A 26,363-nucleotide genomic window follows, 5' to 3' on the forward strand; every position below is an offset into this window, starting at 1 on the left:
TAGTAACACACTTTGCGGATACTTTCACATAAGCAACTAGGGACTGTAGGGATGTATTGCAAATAAGGGAAAAATAAGAAGAAGAGTTGGTTTTTATACCCTGATTTTCTCTACCTTTTTAAGGAGACTAGACACCTTGTGAGGTAGGTGGGGCTGAGAGAGTTCAGAGAGAACTGTGACTGGCCCAAGGTCACCCAGCAGCCTTCATATGGAGGAGTGGGGAAACCAACCTGGTTCTCCAGATTAGAGTCCGTCGCTCATGTGGAGGAGCAGGGGAATCAAACCCGGTTCTCCAGATTAGAGTCAGCCACTCTTAACCACTACACCATGCTGGCTCCCGGCAATTGTTGGTCCCCTTAATAAATAGTTTGAGAACCTCTGTTAATTTCTCCACGCCTGCTACCCCTCTGCATAACATACCTAATCCAATCTCGCCTGCTAATGTCTTTTACTTGCTTTTGACATTTTACATTGCTATTGTGAGTATAATTCACTCTTCTCTAATTAAGGGTAGATGAACTCCCAATCTAGCTGTATCTGAAGAAGTGAGCTGTGGCTCACGAAAGCTCTTATCCTGCCAGAAATTTTGATAGTCTTTAAAGTGCTACTGGACTTTTGCTCTTCTGCTATTGAGAACCTTTGTCACCAATGCACTGTTTGTGCTTCAAAATTATTAATGTAAAAGTAAAAAACACACTAGAAGAAGAAGAGTTGGCTTTTATATGCCGACTTTCTCTACCACTTAAGGCAGAATCAAACCAGCTCACAATCACCTTCCCCTCCCCACAACAGACACCCTGTGAGATAGGTGGGGCTGAGAGACTGTGACTAGCCCAAGGTCACCCAGCTGACATCGTGTGTAGGAGAGGTGGAAACCAACCCGGTTCACCAGCTTAGCCTCCGCTGCTCATGTGGAGGAGTGGGGAATAAAACCCGGTTCTCCAGATCAGAGTCCACCGCTCCCCATCGCCGCTCTTAACCACTGCACCACTAGTATATGTATGCAATATTTGAAAGTTAGATTATATGAGAAAATCTAGCAGATTAGAACAAATTAGAACAGAACTAAATACAGCAAAAAATATATAGTTAAAAATAAGCAGTGATTATATCTCCGCATCTCTGTTGCATCTTTGATGGACCTTACTTTAAACATTGGAAGAAGAAAAAAATACACCGTTGAAAAGCATGTTCGCTTTTTAATGTTTACTGTCGCTTTGCCACTTCTCAGCTGTCTTTTGCTTCAGCCGCCGTGGGTTTCTCATGAGATCTACTCTGATGGCTGGTAATTTTTATATTATCAACACAAAAATTTCTTTCTTGACCTTTGGGGTCTAGTACTATAACAGCACGAGTCTGTAGCTAGAGTGGAAACCTCTTAAGAACATCAGAAAACCCTGCTGGATCAGACCAAGGTCCATAATGTCCAGCAGTTTGTTCACGCAGTGGCCAACCAGGTGCCTCCAGGAAGCCCACGAGCAAGGCGACTGCAGCAGCACCATCCTGCCTGTGTTCCACCGCACCCAATATAATAGGCATGTTCCTCTGATACTAGAGAGAACAGGTATGCATCCTGACTAGTATTCATTTTGTTCAGTAGCCATGAATACCCCTCTCCATTAACATGTCCACTCCCCTCTTAAAGCCTTCCAAGTTGGAAGCATCACATCCTGGGGCAGGGAGTTCCCCAATTTAACTATGTGTTGTTAATGTGTTAGCCATGGATACCCCTTTCCTCCATGAACATGTCCACTCTTCGGAAAGCCGAGATCCCAAACTTAAGTCCGTTATAATAATAATAATTTATTAGGTCTATGGCCGCAGGCTTGGACCAAGGAAAGAGGGAGGGAGGGGAACACAAAGGAAGGATAGGAAACATAAGCCCGTTATCTCGAAGGCTGGTTTGGGACGTAGGCCCTCAGGTGGATTGCTCGAGTCTGTTTCGGAGGTCTGTTTCGGGCGTTGCGACGGTCCCATGATCCCTTTGGAAGAAGCAGGTGCGGACCGGCGACCCGTCTGCATTCCGAGTGAGTCAGCGCTGGGGGAGCCCACAAGCCTTTCTGCCTGACCTTTCCCCGTGTTCCGTGGCGAACGCCGCGGTCTTCCAGGAGGAGTCCCGCTCGGCGGGAGCGCGCTGGAATGCTTTGCTCTCTGCTTGCCTCGGCCTGTTTTGTCGCCCTGGAGACGGACCGGCGCGGCATTCTTTCCCCCTGTCCAGAAATAGTTCCCTGGACCTTGTGATTGGAGTGCTTTTCTTCTTGGTGCGCTGCCAGCCCTGCAAATGTGCGTGCATGCGTGAGGTCGCGGCTCCTTGTCGTAAGGTGCGCATGTGGGGAGCGCGAGAGAGCCCTGTCCTGCCTCCGGCTCTCGAGAGGGTGTCCAGTTTCCTGGAGGGATTGCTCTTGATTTACAGCCCTGGTGGGCTTTCATGGGTTATGTCTTGTCTGCTGAGACCACGGGCTGGTCAGCTGTCCATCTTGGCTAGTTGAGCGATGGGGGGGGTGTCCACTCCTGCCTCTTCCTCTGTCCCTGGCTGATTCGCTGTCGGCTTCTCTGCATTGTTTTCCCTCTGCGACGTGTTCCTCGCAAGCCTGGCTTGTGGTTCGAGTGGACCCAGGCTCATAGCCAGACGGTTTTATTTGATTATTCCATTTATCACTCTTATAACCCGCTGTACCCCAGCACGCCGGGCTCAGAGCGGAGGGGGCAAATGAGAACAGCCACGGGCAGGCCCTTCACATCACAGGTCTGGTTTCGGAGAGTCGCAAGCCGGTTTGCAGTGCGCAGACATTGCAGTACTGAAGTAATGTAGTGAGCACCTCTGTGCATAAGCAGAGGATTTTTCCTTCTCCCCCACTGAATAAACACAGTTATTTTACCTAAAAGGTCAGAGCAGGTATCGGATTCTTTTAAAAAAAATCTATTTGGGGGGGGCAGGCTCAGTCTATTCCTATTATATCTGCCGCATCTCATATGTGTGTGTGTGTGTGTGTTAAGTGCCGTCAAGTCGCTTCCGACTCATGGCGACCCTATGAATCAAAGTCCTCCAAAGTATCCTATCTTTGGCAGCCTTGCTCAGGTCTTGCAAATTGAGGGCCGTGGCTTCCTTTATAGAGTCAATCCATCTCTTGTAGGGTCTTCCTCTTTTCCTCCTGCCCTCAACTTTTCCTAGCATGATTGTCTTTTCCAGTGACTCTTGTCTTCTCATAATGTGACCAAAGTACGACAGCCTCAGTTGAGTCATTTTAGCTTCTAGGGTCAGTTTGGGCTTGATTTGATCTGTAACCCACTGATTTTTTTTGATTTTTTTTGGCTGTCCAGGGCATCTCCTATACTCCATTTAAAAAGTAGCACAAACTGCAGGCTTGTGTCTTTTCTGTGATACCCTAGAACATCTATTTTAACAACGTGAGAGACCTGCTTGATCAGACCAGTGATCCATCTGCTCCAACTTCCAGTTTGTTAGGGCATTCAGTTACCTTGGAAAGCCCACGCGCAGGGGCCCAATCCTCTCCACTGTCGCTTCCCTTCAGCAGCTGTCACTGGTATGCTGCACCAGAACATGGAGGCTCCATGGCTTTCATGGCTACTAGCCATTGATGGATCTATTCTCCATGAAATTGGCCTAATCTCACCCAGAAGGTCGGACCAGAACCAACGGGTTGAAATTAAATCAAAAGAGTTTCCGTCTAGACATTAGGAAGAATTTTCTAACAGTCAGAGCGGTTCCTCAGTGGAACAGGCTTCCTCGGGAGGTGGAGGGCTCTCCTTCCCTGGAGGTTTTGAAGCAGAGGCTAGATGGCCATCTGTCAGCAATGGTGATTCTATGACCTTAGGCAGATGATGAGAAGGAGGGCATCTTGGCCATCTTCTGGGGATGGAGTAGGGGTCACTGGGGGAGGCAGTTGTGAATTTCCTGCTTTGTCCAGGGGGTTGGACTAGATTACCCTGGTGGTCCCTTCCAAATCTATGATTCTATGATATTATTATCATAATCAGCCATCATCTTCATCATCTTCTCCTTTGGAGGTTTTTAAGCAGAGACTAGATGGCCATCTGTCAGCAATGCTGTTTCTGTGAACTTAGGAAGGTTAGGAGAAGGAGGGCAGGAAGGGTTGCGCCAGTGTTTGGCTGTCGTGACCCTTTCTTGCATGCCCAGGGTAATGCCTATCTCCACTTTGGGGTCAGGAAATAATTTCCCTCCAGGCCAGATTGGCCAGGGATCCTGGAGAGTGTTTTTTTTGCCATCTTCTGGGCGTGGAATAGGGGTCACTGGGGGTGTGTGTGGGAGGTAGTTGTGAATTTCCTGCATTGTTCAGGGGGCTGGACTAGATGACCGTGGTGGTCCCTTCCAACTCTATGATATTATCATTATTGTCATTATGTATTTGATTTATAGGCCGTCCTTTCCTGGCCAAGACCAGACTCATATCAAGAGATGACCAGCCTGGATTTCTTGCCTTTAGCGTGTGCTGTAGTTTCTGGGGTTGTCCCTTCAGCTCAATGTCTTCCCCCTCGAGAAGGGCCGTAGCTCAGTGGTAGAGCATCTGCCTGGCATGCTGAAGGTCCCAGGCTCAATCCCCGGCATCTCCAGTTAAAGGGACCAGGCAAGTAGGTGATGTGAAAGACCCCTTCCTGAGACCCTGGAGAGCCGCTGCCGGTCAGAGTAGACAGTACTGACTTGGATGGACCAAGGGTCTGATTCAGTAGAAGGCAGCTTCATGTGTTCATGTGAGATTGTTATGAATTGACCAGCACTTTATCTTCTGTCCTGTTATTTTATTTTTTTAATCCTGGGAAACCTTTCTTTCAACTCATACTGAAAGGCAGCTACATATAGCTGTTGTGCGGGAGATAGCGCTGCACATCGCAGAGACGTGCGCGCGTCAGGAAGTGTACATTTCACAAAAGTAGCTCAGGGCTGTTTGTTCTTGTGGCTCCGTATGAAATGCGGCATCTGACTTGGCTTCTGTTTCTGTTGGAAAGGATAAACCCCACCCCACCCTGAAAAACAAGTTTCTAGCTCTCGTGCTCGCGGTGTCCATATTAAACTGGGCAGGCGATGTCTGGGCGAGAACTAAACAGGGGGGCCTAATGCACTCAGTTTATACTACGTTTAAAAAAACGTGTTATCCAGGTTAGATCGCACCTCAGACCTCCCATTTCGGCTTGGAAATGCTTTGGAAGCGCCAGACATCTGTTTTTCCCCAAAATGCCTATGCCACGATGTATTTCATTATGTCGTTTCAAAACCAGCAATTCAAATGAGGCAATTCTTAATGGAGTACAGCGCTTCTTCGGATCAATGATATTGCCCATGCGTGAAACAAAGAAAGGGGAGGGGAGGCGGGGAAGCATCAGCGACGTAGACATGATGCAGTGTTCCCTCACGCTCCTCCTCCTCTGGAGGTGCGATATGACGATATGATGATCAACCGTCTTGGGAGCAGTCTGAACAGGCACGGTGCGATCGGAAATGAAGGATACGCATCCGAAACACACACACACACCGAGCACGGTGATAATATGCTGTAAATTGTTGGTGCGTTAGGCCCCAGGGACAGGGTTTCTTCGGTGCCTGGAACCCGTGCGCTCCTCACTTGAGCCAGGCCGTCTTATGATTCTGCCTTGTCCTTGCAAAGGAAGCATCCGTTTGGTTGTGAGCCCGGGGTAAAGCATACTTCAGATAAGTATTGTGGAAGAACTGGGAGTGGCTTTTGAGCAAAGACGGAAAGGAAAGCTGCTCCCTGCTTTACACGTCACAAAACCGAAGTTATTGGCAAGAAACCAGCTTGTGTGTTTCAGCGTTTGGTGATGCAGAAGGTTGTGGGGTTCCCGGGACATCGTGTTTGGTGACCCGGGGACCTGCCCAGAGTCCAAGGCTGCAGAAAGGCAATGGCCGGTAGTCACTGACTGGCCTGGGAAACTTCAGAGGCATGTTGGAGCTTCCCGAAGGCCCATCCAGTCAGGCATCCTGTTGCCGGCGTGGTGTGGTGGTTAAGAGCAGTGGTTTGGAGTGGTGGACTCTGATCTGGAGAACCGGGTTTGATTCCCCCCACTCCTCCACCTGGAGCCAGCTGGGTGACCTTGGGCTAGTCACACTCTCTCAGCCCCACCTACCTCACAGGGTGTCTGTTGTCAGCCCCACCTACCTCACAGGGTGTCTGTTGTGGGGAGGGGTAGGGAAGGTGATTGTAAGCCAGTTTGATTCTCCCTTAAGAGAGAGATTCTACCAAGAATCTTGGTAGAGAAAGTCGGCATATTAAAACCAACTCCTCCTCCTCCTTCTTCTTCTTCCTCTTCCTCCTCTTCCTCCTCCTCAGTACACTAATACAAAATACAAAAAAAAATTACCATTAAAACCTAAATAATAATTTTGAAATCCAATTAGCACATCATTTGTACCACATAGGCCGGCAGCCAGCCTGGTTAGGGGCCTCAATCGACCAGTTCAATCAAACGAAGAAAGAAGGGAGGGAAGGGAGGCCAGCTATTATGGAAACCGTTGCTGCCTTCAATCATAGGCCTGGTGGAACATTCTCGGTCTGACAGGCCCTGAGGAGCAACATCAAGTCTTGCGGGGCTCTGGTCTCACTAGACAGAGAGTTCCACCAGGCAGAAAAGGCCCTGGTCGAGGAGAGGGTGCGTTTGACACGAGGGAGCGATCCGAATGATGCCCCTGCCTGTAGTCTGGAACAGTCTAGAATGTTGCTGGGCGGGTGCCGGTCAGCTCTCAGCCAGGTCCGCATCTTCAGCATCCCGTGGAACGGCTCTCAGGCCACATGAAACATTCATCGAGGCTTTGCTTTCCTCTTATTGAGTTTTCCATCAGTGAGCAGCCAAAAGGCTGCCGGGCTCGTCCGGGGAGAGGATTGTACCAGTTCTTTCGAGAATTCATTTGTGCTACCTAGGAGGGAGAGGACCCGGGGGGGGGGGGAGTCTTGTGGTTGGCACGTTGAAAGGCAGGCTTTTCAGCAGCCGAGCAGCTGTCCGCCTGCGTCGAGCCGGGTCTTCGTGGTGCACTGGCGACGTGCTTCTGACACGCTGCATTATTTATGCCAAGCGCGCTGTGCGGCCCACCCATTGCCTCTTCCCTGCCCTCCCCCACAGGTGCTCCCTCTGATCCTGGGAGCAAATTTTGGGTCTGAGAAGAAGAGAGACAGCGTGGTGTAGTGGTTAAGAGTGGAGGTTTGGAGTGGTGGACTCTGCTCCGGAGAACCGGGTTTGATTCCCTGCTCCTCCACGTGAGTGGCGGAGGCTAATCTGGAGAACTGGATCTCCTTCCCTTCCCCTCCCCACAACAGACACCCTGTGAGGTAGGTGGGGCTGAGAGACTGTGACTAGCCCAAGGTCACCCAGCTGGCTTCATGTGTAGGAGTGGGGAAACAAATCCAGTTGACCAGATTAGTCTCTGCCGCTCATGGGGAGGAGTGGGGAATCAAACCCCGTTCTCCAGATCAGAGTCCACCGCTCCAAACCACTGCCCTTAACCACTACACCACGCTGAATGGGAGACCCACCCAGAAACCAGCAGGTGGGTCTCCAAGCCAGAGCAGGGTACTATGTTCGAGTGTCTTCACAGAAAGGTGGCGTGGTGGTGGAGTAAGCAGGGTGTCTAATTTTTTAAAATAATCTATTTGAATTTAGCAGAGATCCTTGGCTCTAACTCAGGGCTTGCCGTGGGCACAGAGTGAAAATGTCCAAAGCTCTTGAGGAGGGCAACAAAGATGGTGAGGGGTCTGGAGACCAAGTCCTATGAGGAAAGGTTGAAGGAGCTGGGGATGTTTAGCCTGAAGGGGAGAAGACTGAGAAGGGGATATGACAACCATCTTCAAGTACTTGAAGGGCTGTCATATTGAGGAGGGAACTGAGTTGTTTTCTGTTGCCCCAGAAGGTCGGACCAGAACCAACAGGTTGAAATTAAATCAAAAGAGTTTCCATCTTGACATTAGGAAGAACTTCCTAACAGTCAGAGCGGTTCCTCAGTGGAACAGGCTTCCTCGGGAGGTGGTGAGCTCTCCTTCCCTGGAGGTTTTCAAGCAAAGGCTAGATGGCCATCTGTCAGCAAAGCTGATCCTATGACCTTAGGCAGATCATGAGAGGGAAGGCATCTTGGCCATCTCCTGGGCATGGAGTAGGGGTCACTGGGAGTGTGGGGGGAGGCAGTTGTGAATTCCCTTCTTTGTGCAGGGGGTTGGACTAGATGACCCTGGTGATCCCTTCCAACTCTATGATGCTATGAAATACCCCCATTGCTTCCTCCTCTGCTTACTTTCAGATCTCAGGTTCACCTTGTCTAGAAATTGCTCTCTTTTGTTGTTGCTGCTGCTGCTGTCATTCGAAAGAGACAGACTTTCTCTGTGTCGACAGGGCTCAGTTCTGTCTGATCCTCGGCGACTCGGAAGGGCCTCCGGGAACCTCCCCCCCCCCGACCCCCTTCACGTCGGATTTTTCAGCATTACAGAGAAGCTGCTGCATAAGGGCTTTCCTCCCTCATCCAGATGACAGCCCTGTTGGAAGAACGGACGTTCTCCCCACCCCCTTTTCTTTTGCAAGGAACACCCTCCTCAGGAGGCAAGGATAACTGGCCATGTTTCTCCGTGCCCCCCCCCCCACCTCCCCACCTCGTTCTACTGCATGGAATGAGATCGGCCTGGCCTACCTAATCTGTGATTTTCCTCGAAGCAATTGAAGGGGCTATTGAGAGCCAGCGTGGTGTAGTGGTTAAGAGCAATGGTTTGGAGACGTGGAGTCTGATCTGGAGAACCGGGTTTGATTCCCCACTCCTCCCACATGAGTGGCGGAGGCTAATCTGGTGAACTGGATTTGTTTCCCCACTCCCAACACATGAAGCCAGCTGGGTGACCTTGGGCTAGTCACAGTCTCTCAGCCTCACCTACCTCACAGGGTGTGTGTTGTGGGGAGGGGAAGGGAAGGTGATTGTAAGCTGGTTCGATTCTCCCTTAAGTGGTAGAGAAAGTCGGCATATAAAAACCAACTCTTCTTCTTCTTCTCCTTCTCCTCCTTCTCCTCCTTCTTCTCCTTCTCCTTCTCCTTCTCCTTCTCCTTCTCCTCCTCCTCCTCCTCCTCCTCCTCCTCCTCCTCCTCCTCCTCCTCCTCCTCCTTCTTCTCCTCCTTCTTCTCTCCTAACACTCCTAACACTGAAAATCCATTAATCCTGATAGGTAGCTCACGTTCTTCTTCGTGGAGTATCCCCAGTCCCAGCGAGAGGTTTTTTTTTAAGGCTGTCGGGCCTATGGAAAATCCTAGAGGCGATGTCATTCCCCTCTAGGAATTGCTGGAAGCCCTGTGGTAAAACCACGTTATTGTGTCTTTTAACATTGTGAATCCATCAAAATTACACGTATCAAATCCGCAAGGAGAGTGACGTAAATAACACGTTACCCACAATTTGCGAAACCTACACAAATATACAAATTGTATTAACAGTTCAAATTACAGACAAGAGATACAATGTTATAATAATCATGGGAAATGTGATGAGGTGTGATTGTAGAGGTGTTACCCATGTTGGTGTAATTTATCAGTTTTGGGCACCGCAATTTAAGAAGGATGTAGACAAGCTGGAACGTGTCCAGAGGAGGGCAACAAAAATGGTGAGGGGGTCTGGAGACCAAGTCCTTTGAGGAAAGGTTGAAAGAGCTGGGGATGTTTAGCCTGGAGAGGAGAAGACTGAGAGGGGACATGAGAACCATGTTCAAGTACTTGAGGGGCTGTCACATAGAGGATGGTGCCGAGTTGTTTTCTGTTGCCCCAGAAGGTCAGACCAGAACCAATGGGTTGAAATTAAATCAAAAGAGTTTCCTTCTAGACATGAGGAAGAATTCTCTAACAGTCAGAGCGGTTCCTCAGTGGAACAGGCTTCCTCGGGAGGTGGTAAGCTCTCCTTCCCTGGAGGTTTTTAAGCAGAGCCTAGATGGCCATCGGTCAGCAATGCTGATTCTATAACCTTAGGCAGATGATGAGAGGGAGGGCATCTTCTGGGCATCTTCTGGGCATGGAGTAGGGGTCACTGGGGGTGTGGAAGGGCAGTTGTGAATTTCCTGCATGGTGCAGGGGGCTGGACTAGATGACCCTGGTTGTCCCTTCCAACTCTGTGATTCTATGATCAAGAAGATACACTTTAGACGGATGTCCCAAGTTTTTCTCCATACGTATTGGGGAGTGTTGTTTGCAAAACATTGTGTATGAGCACAGACTTGATGAAGACATATGTAACCAGAAGATAGTGCCTTCCGTTGTCTTTCCCATTCTACTTTCCCATGATTATTATAACATTGTATCTCTTGTCTGTAATTTGAATTGTTAAGACAATTTGTATATTTGTATAGGTTTCACACTTGTGGGAAACTTGTTATTTATGTAACTCTCCTTGAGGATTTGATGCATGGATTCACAATGTTAAAAGACACAATAACACATTTTATCTTCCTCTGTTTGGCTTTCTCTGTGCCCATTACACAGTTGGCTGGTGCCACTTTGTTCTTATCAATTGTTGCTGTGTGACCCTTTTTCTGTGATAAAACCATAGCATTTCTGGCGATTCCTAGAGAGGCGTGACGTCACTTCTGGGGCACTTGTGTTCTGCTAGTATCTCAGTTTGGTTCCCATTTAGTGCTACACCGTCAAAGAATGTGACTTTTCAAAGAACATGTTGAAATTGCTAATTGAACCCTCTAAGGTCTTGTTTTTAAGGTTGTATAAGATTCATATATGCATGCTGAGGAAGTAATTTGTTCAAAACGTGCAATATTAATATCCGGAGATGACGTCCCTTCATTTTCCTTTACTTCCGAGCAACTTACCCGCAATTCTACTACTTAGAACCTTGCTGCATTTTCCTTTGCTTCCAAGCAAGTTTACCTGCAATTTTACTAATTAGAACTTTATCTTCTTAGAGAAGTTGGAAACCTGCATTTTCTTTACTCCTGAGCAAACTTACCTGCAATTTTCCTACTTAGAACTTTATCTTCACAAAGAAGTTGAAAAAATTCATTTGCTTATAATATTTCTGCTTGTAACCGTGGGACTTTAAACAATTGTTTTCTCATGTAGGTATGTAATATAAATTTTGTATTGTGATTTGAAATCTGCGAATATTATGTTTACACAGTAGAATCATTGGGGCCATTGTCTGGGTTTTTGGGGGGGGTATGTTTATTGATTCCCATTTAGAGCAAAGTAAAGGCCTGGAGCAGAGGCTGCCAACTAATGGTTTTCTTTCTTCTCCTCCCCACAGATCATCAAAAACTGGAACGCGAAGCTCGGATTTGCCGACTACTAAAACATCCGAATATCGGTAAGAGCCGTTGCTCAGTCAGCTGAGCGAGTACCGGGAAGCTTGCTAGAGTTTTCACTCTTGGGCGGGGGGAGCAACGTTGTGCTTCAGACTTCACGCCGGGAGACTTCTGAATAATGCACTTTCAATCCACTTTCATGTTTTTTTTTAAAAAAATACAAATTTATTATTACATTTTAAAAAATTACAGAATTCCAAAAAATCCATACATCATTTCAAACAATAAACCCATACAACATTACAGTACAATAAACTCATGTGTGCATGTGTTAAGTGCTGTCAAGTCGCTTCCGACTCATGGCGACCCTATGAATGAAAGTCCTCCAAAGTGTCCTATCTTTGGCAGCCTTGCTCAGATCTTGCAACTTGAGGGCTGTGGTTTCCTTTATTGAGTCAATCCATCTCTTGTAGGGTCTTTTTCCTGCTGCCCTCAACTTTTCCTAGCATGACTGTCTTTTCCAGTGACTCTTGTCTTCTCATAATGTGACCAGGGTCAGTTCAGGCTTGATTTGATCTATAACCCACTGATTTGTTTTTGGGTTTTTTTTGGCAGTCCAGGGTATCCGTCACACTCTCCTCCAACACCACATTTCAAAGGAATCTACTTTCTTCATTGTCCAGCTTTCATCATTCCAAAACCCATGAACACTTTACATATCCTCATCTCCATTCTAGAAATTGTTGGATTCCATGCAACGTCTAGATCTTTAGATTTTGGTAACAAGTCAGTTTAATTAATACGTAGGTCTTTTTAAACTTTATCCATCCAATTATTTAAATCAGGACATTTGTTTCCTTTCCAGTATCTATCACGAAAATAATTCTTGCTGTTGTTACCATATGGAGACATATATCACGAAGTTCCTTTTGCACATCTGGTAAATAATTTAATAGAATTGTTTCTGGTTTTGCCGGAATATCTTTTTTCCAGACCTTTAGATATAATTTTAATCACTTTCCTCCAATAAGATTTATTTCAGTCCACTTTCAATGCACTTCAATCATTTGCAAGTGGATTTTGCTGCTTCACACAGTTAAATCCAGCTGCAAAGTGCATTGAAAGAGCATTATTCAGCACACGCGAAAGTGCCCTTTTTCTCTTGTTAGGGGTGTTGACCAAACTCTCCCTTGGTGGGAAAAGCCTGCCTGGTTGCCCCTCCCTCTTCTTTCTTTCCCTCCCACCACCACCACCACCAGCAGAAGAGATTTGTGACCTGAATAGCTGCACCGTTCCTTCGACTTGTGTCCAGCTCTTCGTTCTCATCATGTATGAGTTGATTCCGGTCTGGGGTATATGTCAGAAATGCTTCGTGTCCTTTGCTGAGCCAGAGCAAGATCCATCTAAGCCCCCAACGGCGAATTGCCTGATGCTTTTAGATGCTCACAAGCAAAGTGCCGGAGTTGTTAGGCTTCCCCTGTTCAATCTTGGCATTTGTCATTCCCAGAGAGATTTTCTCTGAACTTCGTAGTTCTGTATAGTTATAGGGAGAGTGGCTTCCTTGTGGATGCACGTGTGCGCAGTCCTTGGAATAAACTTTCTCTCAAAGGGTGTTTGTGGCAATCATGTTAGGAGAAAGAAGCTTAGAAATGTCTGAATGGGCCCTGTTGGTGTTGGACGCCCAAGTGATTCTGCTCTGATGGGAAGGGCAGTTTCCCTGCTGGGCACAGGTCCTTTTGCTATCTGCCCGAAGCTTCCCTTTCTAATACTCACTGACTCAAAATTATTCTCCTGTTCTTCAGTTAGGTTTTGTGCTAGCTCTTGCGACACTAAGAAGGGCAGGAGACCTGCAGGGACCGGTTAACTGTGTTATAAGAGGAAGGTCCCCCCCCCCCCACAAAAAAGCCGAGAGCCAGCGTGGTGCAGTGATTAAGAGCTGCGGACTCTAGTCTGGAGAACCGGATTCAATTCCTTGCTCCTCCACATCAGCAGCGGTCTCTAATCTGGAGAGCCGGATTCAATTCCTCGCTCCTCCACATGAGCAGCGGTGTCTAGTCGGGAGAACCAGATTCAATTCTCCATTCCTCCGCATGAGCAGCGGACTCTAATCTGGAGAACCGGGTTCGATTCCCCACTCCTCCATGTGAAGCCTGCTGGGTGACCTTGGGCTAGTCACAGTTCTCTCTGAACTCTTTCAGCCCCACCTACTTCACAGGGTGTCTGTTGTGGGAATGGGAAGGGAAGGTGATCGTAAGCTGCTTTGAGACCCTTTAAAGGTAGAGAAAAGTGGCATCTAAAAAACAGCTCTTCTTCTTGCTGTCAGATCATAACCCACCGGTCTACTTGGATGGAATAGATGGAGATTTGGAACCCAAGCGGGCTTACTGAGGTGGACACACTTGCCCGTGAAGTGGTGGGGAAGCAGTGTGGAAGACAGCTTGCTGTGAAAAGGGGACTATTTGGTAGTGTGTGCGAAAAGGATTTTAGTAGACCAAACACTGAACATGAGTCAGCAGTGCGATGCAGTAGCTAAAAAGGCAAATGCAATCTTGGGTTGCATCAACAGAATTGTAGTGTCCACATCACCCGAAGTGATGGTATCGCTTTACTCTTCTCTGGTTGGACCTCACCTAGAAAATTGTGTTCAGTTTTGGGCACCGCAATTTAAGAAGGATGTAGACAAGCTGGAATGTGTCCAGAGGAGGGCAACAAAGATGGTGAGGGGTCTGGAGACCAAGTCCTATGAGGAAAGGTTGAAGGAGCTGGGGATGTTTAGCCAGAAGAGAAGACTGAGAGGGGATATGATAATCATCTTCAAGTACTTGAAGGACTGTCATTATAGAGGAGGGTGCCGAGTTGTTTTCTGTTGCCCAAGAACGTCGGACCAGAACCAACGGGTTAAAATTAAAAAAGTTTCTGTCTAGACATTAGGAAGAACTTCCTAACAGTTAGAGCGGTTCCTCAGTGGAACAGGCTTCCTTGGGAGGTGGTGAGCTCTCCTTCCCTGGAGGTTTTTCAGCAGAGGCTAGATGGCCATCTGTCAGCAAGGCTTATTCTATGACCTTAGGCAGATGATGAGAGGGAGGTCATCTTGGCCATCTGGGCATGGAGTAGGAGTCACTGGGGTGTGTGTGGGGGGGAGGTAGTTGTGAATTTCCTGCATTGTGCGGGGGGTTGGACTAGATGTCCCTGATGATCCCTTCCAACTCTATGATTCTATGAGATGGGTTGAACATACTGTGCCGTGCTGACCTAGCAAACATGAGATTTGGAGGGGCAGGCTGGGTTTGTTGCCAGAAGTGTAGGGCCACCCATGGCGAGTGCGTGTGAAACTGCTTGTCCCGGGCTGTGAACAAGGCAGATCCGCGCACTAATCCTGACAGGCACAGAGAGAGCTGTTGTTCGAGGACCTTGCTGTCTAGTGGGGCGGGGGACTTGGCTCTCGGCGTCTCAGTTGAACTCTTGGATCCAGCGCCGCTCCCTCCACTTGGCTCCTCTCCCTGTTCGTTCGTTTAAAAAGGGCGCATTCAGAAGATCCAGAAGCCCCTAATGCAAAGCCCGCCGCTCTTTGGCTCCTAGCTGCTGAACACCGGGAGAGAGCTGCGAGTTTTTCATTTCCCTTCTTTTAAAATTCTTTTGTCTCTGGCCTAGGAACGTCGCTGGCCCCTGGGTGTGTGTGTTTCCATGGTTCTCTGAGAGCAGGTTTATTTCCTCTGCTGAGCCCCCCACTCGCGTAAGAGTGTGCGGAAATTGCTGGCTCGGAGGGGTGGTTGCTGGAGGGGGGTTTTAAGCGCGGGGATCGTGGGAACAGCTTTCACTTTTAATGGGAAAAAAAAGAAGGAAAATAAAAGTGTGACAAAAAAAGGACGTTGTGTACCAAATCTTCAAAACAGCGGCACGGTTATTTTTGCTCATTCCAAAATCCTAGTGAAATTTGCCCGTCGTTTGTCTTGCTCGTTTCAGTCCAACATGGGGAGGGGAAGGTGGCATTTGGGGTGAGCAAAGGAAAAGACGTATTGGTGTGGGAAACTAGCGGCAGGCAAAGTTGTGTTTCTGGGGAAGAACGCTTTGGTTACGCCCAGTGTGGTTTAAGGGATGGAGCTTCCGAAGAACACAGGGCTGCTGCCAAAGCAGGCAGCTGCGTGTCAAGGCAAATTTGAGTAACATGTAAAAGAAGAAGAAGAGTTGGTTTTTATAGGCCAACTTTCTCTACCACTTAAGGAAGAATCGAACCGGCTTGCAATCACCTTCCCTTCCCCTCCCCACAACAGATACCTTGTGAGGTAGGTGGGGCTGAGAGAGTGCTAAAAGAACTGTGACTAGCCCAAGGTCAACCAGCTGGCTTCATGTGGAGGAGTGGAGAATCAAAACCGGTTCTCCAGATCAGAGTCCACTGCTCCAAACCACTATTCTTAACAACTACACCACACTGGCTGTCATACTGTTGTGCTGTGTTTCCCCTCCGGCGTGGTGTAGTGGTTAAGAGCGGTGGACTCTAATCTGGAGAACCGGGTTTGATTCCCCACTCCTCCACATGAGCGGCAGACTAATCCTGGTGAACCGGGTTGGTTTCCCCCCTCCTCCACGTGAAGCTTGCTGGATGACCTTGGGCCAGTCACAGTTCTCTCCAAACTTTCTCAGCCCCACCTACCTCACAAGGTGCCTGTTGTGGGGAGAGGAAGGGAAGGAAGATTGTAAACCGCTTTGAGACCCCTTAAAAGTAGAGAAAAGCAGGGTATAAAAACCAACTCTTCTCCTTCTTCATCCTCCAGTAGTGGATGATGCAGAGCGGGGGACAGGGAATCAAATCAGCCGAGGAGGATCAAGGACAGGGTTGCCAACGTCCAGGTGGTGGCTGGAGACCTCCCACTGTTACAGCCGATCTCCAGGTGACAGAGATCAGTTCACCTGGATGAAAAGGCCACTTTGGAAGGTAGACTCTATGGCACTATACCCCATTGAAATCCCTCCCCTTCCCAAACCCCACCCTCCTCAGGCTCCACCCCACAAATCTCCAGGTATTTCCCAACCCAGAGCTGGCAACCCTAATCAAAGAACCTCTGCTCTGATGCCGCTGGGATTCCCGGAAAAGGTCGTTCCACCTGCTTGACTCTTCTTGAGTAGTGCATCCTTCATCGTTGATCCGGGGGCTGTAGATTTTTAGGCTCACTGAGGCTAAATGATATGATGAATTAAAGCTTTGGAACTGGCTTTTTTTTTTTACCTTAAATCAGCAGGCAGCGTGGAAGATGGGCATTCAGAAATAACCGTATACATGTAATTTCTCCACGGAGCTCTTAAATACCAAGCATCTGCTGTTCCTGGAGGCTACATAGAACGAACAGCACAGTTGCTCACTTATTGGGAGTGAGATCTGTCAACACATAAAGATCTTAATCTGTTCTGTGTCTGATGCTGAATAAGGAATTGATTACATAATTTTGCAAACTTTGCAAAAACTTCCTAAGTGCCTTCTGAGAGAAAGAGTGTACCATCAGTGTCTTAGGTCATAAAACAAAATGCAATTCTTTGTCAATCTGTTTCTGATATTTTTTTGCTCAAACTTGGTAAATAAAAGAGATTCCCTGCCGAATCAGACCAGCGGTCCTTCTGGTCCAGCATCCCATTTCACACAGTGTCCGATGAGAAGAAGTAGAAGAAGAGTTGGTTTTTATATGCTGATTTTCTCTACCACTTAAAGAAGACTCAAACCGGCTTACAATCACCCTCCCCTCCCCACAACAGACACCATGTGAGGTAGGTGGGGCTGAGAGAGCTGTGACTAGCCCAATGTCACCCAGCTGGCATCATGTGTAGGAGTGGGGAAACAAATCCAGTTCACCAGATTAGCCTCCGCTGCTCATGTGGAGCATGGAATACTGCTTGTTACAGTGAAAACACCAAAGTCAAAATAGCTCTACGACATAAGCAAGGTCAAGGCACACCCGTTTTGTGAGCATTCTGGAGTTAAGACGTCTAACGGCAATGCTTTTGTCTGGGTGTCACCAGGATTACTTGTCCTAGGTTGCTGCTGCTTTTAATTTTGCTTCTGGATGGCAGTTTATGTCATAAACAGGGACTTGGCACAGGACAGCCCTTTCAAGAGCCCCAAGGTACGCCCTATGAGGAGTGGTTAAAACGCTTAGGGCTGTTTAGTTTGCAAAGAAGGCAGTTAAAGGGAGGCATGATGGAGGTCTATAAAATTATGCATGGTGTGGAGAGAGTGGACAGGGAGAAGCTTTTCTCCCTCTCTCATAATACCAGAACGCGGGGTCATCTGCTGGAGCTGGAGGGGGAGAGATTCAAAACTGATAAAAGGAAGTATTTCTTTACACAACGCGTAGTTAAATTGTGGAACTCCCTGCCCCAGGATGGGGTGATGGCTGCCCACTTGGAAGGCTTTAAGAAGGGAATGGACATGTTCATGGAGGAGAGGGCTATCCATGGCCCCTAGTTAACATGGATACTAGCCATGAAGCGTATCTATTCTCTCCAGTCTCATAGGAGCATGCCTATTATATTAGGTGCTGTGGAACACAGGCAGGATGGTGCTGCCGCAGTCGTCTTGTTAGTGGGCTTCCTAGAAGCACCTGGTTGGCCACTGTGTGAACAGACTGCTGGACTTGATGGGCCTGGGTCTGATCCCGCAGGGCTTATTCTTATGTTCTATGAGCAAGTGTTGAGAAACACAGGCAGGATAATGTTCACCAAGTTCACCAGATTAGAGTCCACCGCTCATGTGGAGGAGTGGGGCATCAAACCCGGTTCACCAGATTAGCACCGCCACTCATGTGGAGGATTGGAGAATCAAACTCGGTTCTCCAGCTTAGAGTCTGCTGCTCATGTGGAGGAGTGGGGAAACCAACCCGGTTCTCCAGATTAGCCTCACCGCTCATGTGGAGGAGTGGAGAATCAAACCCGGTTCTCCAGATTAGAGTCCACCGCTCATGTGGAGGAGTGGGGAAACCAACCCGGTTCTCCAGATTAGCCTCACCGCTCATGTGGAGGAGTGGGGAATCAAACCCGGATCACCAGATTAGAGTCTGCCGCTCCAAACCACCGCACTTAGCCTCTACACCACGCTGAGTCATTGTTATGTTCTGCCATCCTCCCATCAGAATCCCCTGCTTCTCCATCCTCTTAAAAAGCTGCTTCCTGCACTTACCCTTCAGATTTATACGTTGGCATCTTGTCTGCCTGCTCCACCGCTCAACCTTGGGCTTTTCACTTTGCAAAAGGACCTACGTCAGGTCCGCTGTGGATAAGCGCTGTCCACTTCCTGCTCCGCTCGGGTTGAGTTTTCCTTTGCCATGTTCGCCTGTTCGCTGGAGGGTTCTGACATGGACGGCAGCTATGTAAATATTTGTAGCTCAAGCGATGTCGGGATGATGATCAAAAGCTGATTGCTTCAGGGGATTGGGATGGATCTTTTCCATTCACATATGGCACTGCTCCATTAGTGGAAACCACAAACAGCGTTTTCACCTTCTTGGGGAAAACTATGCATTAAACGGGGCTGGTGGCCCCGTGCCGGAGTGGGTGAGCTCATGTAACGATTCCCTTTTAAGACGTGCAGATCGTTGCAATGGTGAGGAGACGTGCCTGTCTACCTATCTGAGACTTGTCTGATTAGGGCTGTTTAGCTTGAAAAGAAAGCGGCTAAGGGGAGACATGATAGAAGTCTGTAAAATTATGCATGGTTTGGAGAGAGTGGACAGGGAGAAGCTTTTCTCCTTCTCTCATAATACCAGAACACAGGGTCATCTGCTGAAGCTGGAGAGCGAGAGATTCAAAACTGATAAAAGGAAGTATTTCTTCACACAACGCAGAGTTACATTGTGGAACTCGCTGCCCCAGGATGTGGTGATGGCTGCCAGCTTGGAGGGCTTGAAGAGGGGAGTGGACACGTTCATGGAGGAGAGGGCTATCCATGGCTACTAGTTAAAATGGATATTAGTCATGATGCATACCTATTTTCTCCAGGATCAGAGGAGCATGGCGAATATATTAGGTGCTGTGGAACACAGGCAGGGTAATGCTGCAGTCGTCTTGCTCATGGGCTTCCTGGAGGCACCTGGTTGGCCGCTGTGTGGACAGACTGCTGGACGTGATGGGCCTGGGTCTGATCCAACATGGCCTTTCTTATGACTACTAGTCTTGATGCATACCTGTTCTCTCCAGCATCACAGGAGCACGCCTATTATCTTAGGTGCTGTGGAAAACAGGCAGGATAAATGCTGCTGCAGTTGCCTTGTTTGTGGGCTTCCTGGAGGCCCCTGGTTGGCTGCTGTGCGAACAGACTGCTGGACGTGATGGACCTGGGTCTGATCCAGCGTGGCCTTTCTTATGTTCTGATGTTCTAACCGCTCCCTCTCTGCCAATACCCTGCCCCTGTCTTTGCTCTCCTAATTGCTTTGCTTTTCCCTCTTCTCTCTCCCCCCCTTTGCTGACTAACGTAGGATCTGGAAGACGTTGCCACATTCGCAGCTGCTCAGGCTTTATTTACACACACAGAAGAAAAACGATCAGCTTGTGTTGCGCGTGTAGGAGCAGTGCTGTCAAGCTGTGGAGGTTCTTGTTTTCCTCTCGTTTCTTCCTTGTTTTCTTTCCTGGTGGTGAATTCTGAAAGCAGCTACTTGGCGAGGCAAGGGAACAAGCGGGGGGGGGGTCCTCTTGGACTACCCACCTTGAAATGGCATGGCACACTGCCCCGTAACCTTTATAAGAACCTAAGAACATAAGAAAGGCCCTGATGGATCAGACCCAGGCCCATCCAGTCCAGCAGTCTGTTCCCACGGTGGCCAACCAGGTGCCTCTAGGAAGCCCACAAGGAAGACGACTGCAGCAGCAGCATCACCCTGCCTGTGTTCCACAGCACTTAATATATTCTGCATGCTCCTCTGATCCTGGAGAGAATAGGGTTTCATCATGACTAGTATCCATTTTGACTAGTAGTCATGGATAGCCCTGCTCTCCATAAGAACATAAGAAAAGCCCTGCTGGATCAGACCAAGGTCCATCCAGTCCAGAAGTCTGTTTACATGGTAGCCAACCAGGGGCCTCTAGGAAGCCCACAAACAAGATGACTGCAGCAGCACCATCCTGCCTGTGTTTCACAGCACCTAATATAATAGGCATTAATACTAATTCTAATAATAACAAAAACACTAACAGAGAATCATAGAGTTGGAAGGGACCACCAGGGTCATCTAGTCCAACCCCCAGCACAATGCAGGAAATTCACAACTACCTCCCCCACACACACCCAGTGCCCCCTACTCCATGCCCAGAAGATGGCCAAGGTGCCCTCCCTCTCATGATCTGCCTACAGTCATAGAATAAGCCTTGCTGGCAGGTGGCCATCTAGGCTCTGCTTAAAAACCTCCAGGGAAGGACCGCTTACCACCTCTCGAGGAAGCCTGTTCCACTGAGGAACCGCTCTAACTGTTAGAAAATTCTTCCAATGTCTAGACGGAAACTCTTTTGATTTAATTTCAACCCATTGGTTCTGGTCCAATGTTCTGTAGCAACAGAAAACAACTCAGCACCATCCTCTATATGACAGCCCTTCATGTACTTGAAGATGGTTATCATGTCCCCTCCCAGTCATCTCCTCTTCAGGCTAAACATACCCAGCTCTTTCAGCCTTTCCTCATAGGACTTGGTTTCCAGATTTCTGGAATTCTTTTCTGTATTTTCCCCCAATCCTGTCCCTAACCCCCTTTCATTGCTGCCTCAACTGAGATGGTATTTCCACTTTCAAGATTTGCTTCTGCTTGTGATTCCATCAATATAAATGTGAGTTCGCATTTATTTTGACCTAATTTGCATCACTTCGGACTTGCTTATATTGACTCTCGTCTGCCATTCTGTAGATCAATCCATCAACTCTTTTAAGATTTATGGCCCCACATTGGAAAAGTGCCTGGAAGCTCTTAAGGAATACCAGGGCCCCAGAGAGAGAACGAGAGAGAGAATTTCTCAGGGTTCATCTAGAACTTGGCTTGTAGCCCCCGTGCTTTGAAAAGGCAACTCTTGGCTGTCCTTGTTTGCCTTGAGCCAGCTAAGATTGATGAACACTCATATTCATATTTCCCATCAATTAGAAGAAGGTTGGAGCGATGCCAGCAGAGGAACATTAGGGCATTGTTTTCCAAAGAGAACGCACTCTTCAGGCTGAATTGTGCCTTCTTACCAAACGAGAATTCCTACTTTCACAGCACGTAGCAGGAAGTAGTGTGACTGGAGAAAAAGATTTGCTGTTTGCTTGGGAAGTGTTTCAGATCTACCATTATGATACTTGCAAGACAAGGAAGTCCTGGCATTTCCCTGGGCATTTAAGAAAGGGCCAAGAGAGCCAAACGCTGACACAACCCTTCCTGACATCCCTCTCATGAACTGCCTAAGTTCACAGAATCAGCCTTGCTGACCAGATGGCTGCCTAGCATCTAGTTTGCATGTTCTAGTACAGAAAGCACGGCTTGGACAGAGATACAGGGGGTAGAGAGCAGGCAGCTGACTGGCTCTCCCCACACACCCCAGCTGCATGGCATTGACATAAGAAAAGCCTTGCTGGATCAAGACCAAGGCCCATCAAGTCTGCTCAGCACAGTGGCCAACCAAGGGCCTCTAGGAAGCCCATGAGCAAGACGACTGCAGCAACATTTTCCTGCCTGTGTTCCAAAGCACCTACGATAATAGGCATGCTCCTCTGATCCTGGAGAGAATAGGTATGCATCATGACTAACATCGATTTTTACTAGTAGCTATGAATACCCCTCTCCTCCATGAACACGTCCACTCCCTTCTTAAAGCCTTCCAAGTTGGCAGCCATCACCACATCCTGGGGCAGGGAGTTCCACAACTGAACTGTGCATTGTGTGAAGAAATACTTCCTTTTGTCTGTTTTGAATCTCTCGCCCTCCAGCTTCAGCAGATGACCCCGCATTCTGGTATTATGAGAGAGGGAGAAAAGCTTCTCCCTACCACTCTCTCCATACCATGCATAATTTTACAGACCTCTATCATGTCTCTCTTTAACCGTCTTCTTTCCAAGCTAAACAGCCCTAAGCATTGAGCTCGGAAAAAAGTTTACCTTTGCACTATAGGATTCTAGACTGCGTTTGAAATGGGTTCAGAAGCAGAGGTGTGCAGAGGAGTTTTAAAAAATCTGATTTTTGGTGTCCTCCAGTTGCCTGCTGTGAGGTGAGCTCCGTTGGTAGCGTTCCCGGCGTCGCTCGCTCTGCCCCGTGGCTTCCTCTTGAGGAGTGCTGATTTTCCCGTGTGAACCAGGCATCGTCGGGGATGGGCACAGGGCTCCTATTGAGTCTGCCTCTTTTAGCTCGCCGTTTCCCCAGCTCCCTTCTTTGAATAGCTGCGTCTTGGAACAGCCTTTCAGCTGCCGAACGGGAAGGCTTGGGTTGTCATGGTTCCAAGCGTTGTCAGCAGGGCAAGACAGAAGTCCTCGTTCCCTCCCCTTCTGGGCATCATCTCGCCCCCTCGGCTAAAACGCTTTCCAAGCAAAACTGTGCAGTGGGCACGCTTGGGGAGTTTGGAGACAAGGTGCCCAGGGAAGGGTTGAACTCTCCTCTCCTGGAAGAGCTGGAGGTTGCTGAATGCTTGTCAGGGACTTCTTTTTTTAAGATCTGTTTATTCCTGCCATTGTGGGGAAAGGGTAATGTAGCAAACCAAAAACAGCATACAGGCTCAATATCAAAATAGAATACGGTAGAATGAAACAATACACATAGCAAATTGAACTCAACAAACGTTGCAGCAGGTTCACAGTGACCCTTTGTGTGTGTGTTAAGTGCCGTCAAGTCGCTTTGGACTTATGGCAACCCTATGAATCAAAGTCCTCCAAAATGTCCTATCTTTGACAGCCTTGCTCAGATCTTGCAAATTGAGGGCCGCGGCTTCCTTTATTGAGTCAATCCATCTCTTGTTGGGTCTTCCTCTTTTCCTGCTGCCCTCAACTTTTCCTAGCCTGATGGTCTTTTCCAGCGACTCTTGTCTTCTCATAAGGTGACGATAGCCTCAGTTTAGTCATTTTAGCTTCTAGGGTCCGTTCAGGCTTGATTTGATCTAGAACCCACTGATTTGTCTTTTTGGCGGTCCACGGTATCCGTCACACTCTCCTCCAACACCACATTTCAAAGGAATCTACTTTCTTCCTATCAGCTTTCTTCATTGTCCAGCTTTCACACCCATACATAGTAACAGGGAATAAGATGGCATGAATTAACTTAATCTTGGTCGCCAGTGACACATCCTTTGTTAAGTTTGGTTCATTGCTCATTAACAAACCCATAAGCAAATACATAAGCAAATGCGTATAAACTTATAAAATACCTAAAATTAATAAATACATAAAATACATATAATAAAACTATACAAGTTCAACAATACCTCTTGGAGCAAAATACCTGTATCATTTAGCAGGATGGTTTTAAAGCCATTACTTGAGTTAAGTATTTTGCCACCTTGAGTTAAGTATTTTCTCAGTATCTATTGGTAGATCTGGTAAGAGAAAAGGGATGATCCAGAGTTCTAAATGAAGGTTATACTTTGTTAGAATGGGTATGATCCACCTGGTTCTCTCCTTATTCTAATTTTTACAGAAAAGAAGTAGATGCCCGAGGGTTTCAATTTCATCAACTCCGCAAGTCACACAGGAGCTCACTGAATGGGATTTTTAGAAAGCAGCTGCTTAAAACCTGTGTGGGGAATGCATTTAGTCTTGCTAGGCTGGAAGCACATTTTTGGGTTGGGGAAGTTTCCTGCCATTGTGGGAAAGGGAGACACCCCTTCAAGTACTTCAAGGGGTGTCATACAGAGGAGGGAGCCGAGTTGTTTTCTGTTTCCCCAGAAGGTCGGACCAGAACCAACGGGTTGATATTAAATCAAAAGAGTTTCCCTCTAGACATTAGGAAGAATTTTCTATCAGTCAGAGCGGTTCCTCGGTGGAACAGGCTTCCTCGGGAGGTGGTAAGCTCTTCTTCCCTGGAGGTTTTTAAGCAGAGCCTAGATGGCCATCGGTCAGCAATGCTGATTCTATGACCTTAGGCAGATCATGAGAGGGAGGGCACCTTGGCCATCTTCTGGGCATGGAGTAGGGGGCACTGGGTGTGTGTGGGGGAGGTAGTTGTGAATTTCCTGCATTGTGCTGGGGGTTGGACTAGATGACCCTGGTGGTCCCTTCCAACTCTATGATTCTATGAGGCTTAGTTGGTGTAGAAGAGTTGTTTTTTATATGCTGACTTGCTCTAACACTTGCAGAAGAATCAAACCGGCTTACAATTGCCTTCCCTCCCCCTCCCCACAACAGACACCCTGTGAGGTAGGTGAGGCTGAGGGAGTGTGACTAGGCCAAGGTCACTAGCTTCATGTGGAGGAGTGGGGAAACCAACCCAGTTCACCAGATTAGCCTCCTCCGCTCATGTGGAGGAGTGGGGAATCAAACCCGGTTCTCCAGGTTAGAGTCCACCGCTCCAAACCACCGCTCTTAACCGCTATACCACTCTCTTAACCACTACAGACGGCCATTGCAATATGCTGGAACCTGAATTCTATGGCTCCTGCAAGACGCACTACCTACAAACTGCCCGTCTTCTCCCCTGCTTGGCCCAGCATCGAGTTGCTGGCGAACTCTGCAGTGTTCGGCTGAAATTATCCCCCCACACCAGCACATACTGCTGGGGGGGAAACCTCTGCCAGGCTGCATCAGCTGTTATTAGACGGCTTCTTCTGATCGGTTTCTTCTTCTTTTCTGTGCTGTTTATTTCTGTATTCTCTATGTGGGAATCGTCTTTCTCCTAATTGCGCCTTTTGGGTGCTCGGTGATGACTTTACCCTGTTCCTGGCTGGCAGCGACGTCTCCACGGCTCAGCGTCTCCGTCCTGCTCTTGGCTCTCCGCGTGACCTTCAGATCGGAGCGTCGGGAGGGCGAGGGGGGCTCGGGCTGCGGGCGCTGCGGTGGGAAGGCCGAACCCGGGCCGACCACTCCCTGTCCTGCGAGTAGAAAGACGAAAGAGGGCAACGCGGATACGAAATAGCTGCTTGCCTTTGTAGGAAAGGGACCATCGGGAGAGAAGAAGAAGAAGAGTTGGTTTTTCATATGCTGAGTTTCTCTACCACTTAAGGGAGACTCAAAATGGCTTATGATCATCTTCCCTTCCCCTCCTCACAACAGACACCCTGGGAGGTAGGTGGGGCTGAGAGAGTGTGACTAGCCCAAGGTCACCCAGCTGGCTTCGTGTGGAGGAGTGGGGAACTTTAGTTGGGCATATGGAGGAGACGCAACTCCTCGTGTGCCGGTTGATGAGTTGCCCGATCATACTTTCTAGGCGTCTTTCACTGACGGGGTTTTTTGTGTGTGTGTTTTTTGTTAACTGCACCCTGCAGAAAGTCTGTTTCTGAAAGCTCCCATTGTCCTTTAGTTTGCTGCCTGCAAGCTTCATTCTGCCCCCTTGTTCCTCGGGCTGGCCGAGCCTCCACTTGGTGCCAGAGACAGAAAATCCACGGGGCGTCTTTATCTCCCCCCTGCATTCCTCTCCGCAGTTCTTCCCGTACGAGGGCTATTGGAATGAGCGAGAGCAGAACAAATCCCCGTTTCATCTCAGTGGGGCAGGAGAGCGTCCCCATGAATTGGTCTACACGTCTGTCTCCTCCCCCTCCCTGTGTCCAGAATTGTACAGCGTGCTTCTGCTCCAGGTTAGAGGCTCCTCTGGATATCTTTCTTAAGCTAACCTACACGATTGCATGCAGAAACACGTATGAAGCTTCCTTGTAGTGAATCAGACCCCTCAATCCATCGAGGTGGTCAAAATGACCAGGGGACTACAGCAACTGCCCTGAGAGGAGTGGTTAAAACGCTTAGGGCTGTTTCGCTTGGAAAGAAGGCGGTTAAAGGGAGACACGATAAAGTTATGCATGGTCTGGAGAGAGTGGACAGATAGAAGCTTTTCTCCCTCTCTCATAATACTAGAATTCGGGGTCATCTGCTGAAGCTGGATGGGGAGAGATTCAGAACAGACAAAAGGAAGGATTTCTTCACACTACGCAGAGTGAAATTGTGGAACTCCCTGCCCCAGGATGTGGTGATGG

General features: G+C 48.3%; 1 protein-coding gene across 37 annotated transcripts in view; it reads left to right on the forward strand.

Annotated features, from left to right (window-relative positions):
• CAMK2G (calcium/calmodulin dependent protein kinase II gamma) overlaps positions 1-26,363 on the forward strand; it is a 177,014-nt gene that overhangs the window by 66,908 nt on the left and 83,743 nt on the right. For all 37 annotated transcript variants that reach the window (XM_056849143.1, XM_056849152.1, XM_056849150.1 and 34 more), the window contains exon 3: positions 11,261-11,320. In XM_056849143.1, the coding sequence (XP_056705121.1) occupies positions 11,261-11,320 (60 nt within the window). The remainder of the gene's footprint in view (positions 1-11,260; positions 11,321-26,363) is intronic.

The sequence above is a fragment of the Euleptes europaea genome, chromosome 4 (assembly GCF_029931775.1).
Source record: "Euleptes europaea isolate rEulEur1 chromosome 4, rEulEur1.hap1, whole genome shotgun sequence".
In the NCBI taxonomy this organism is placed as follows: domain Eukaryota; kingdom Metazoa; phylum Chordata; class Lepidosauria; order Squamata; family Sphaerodactylidae; genus Euleptes; species Euleptes europaea.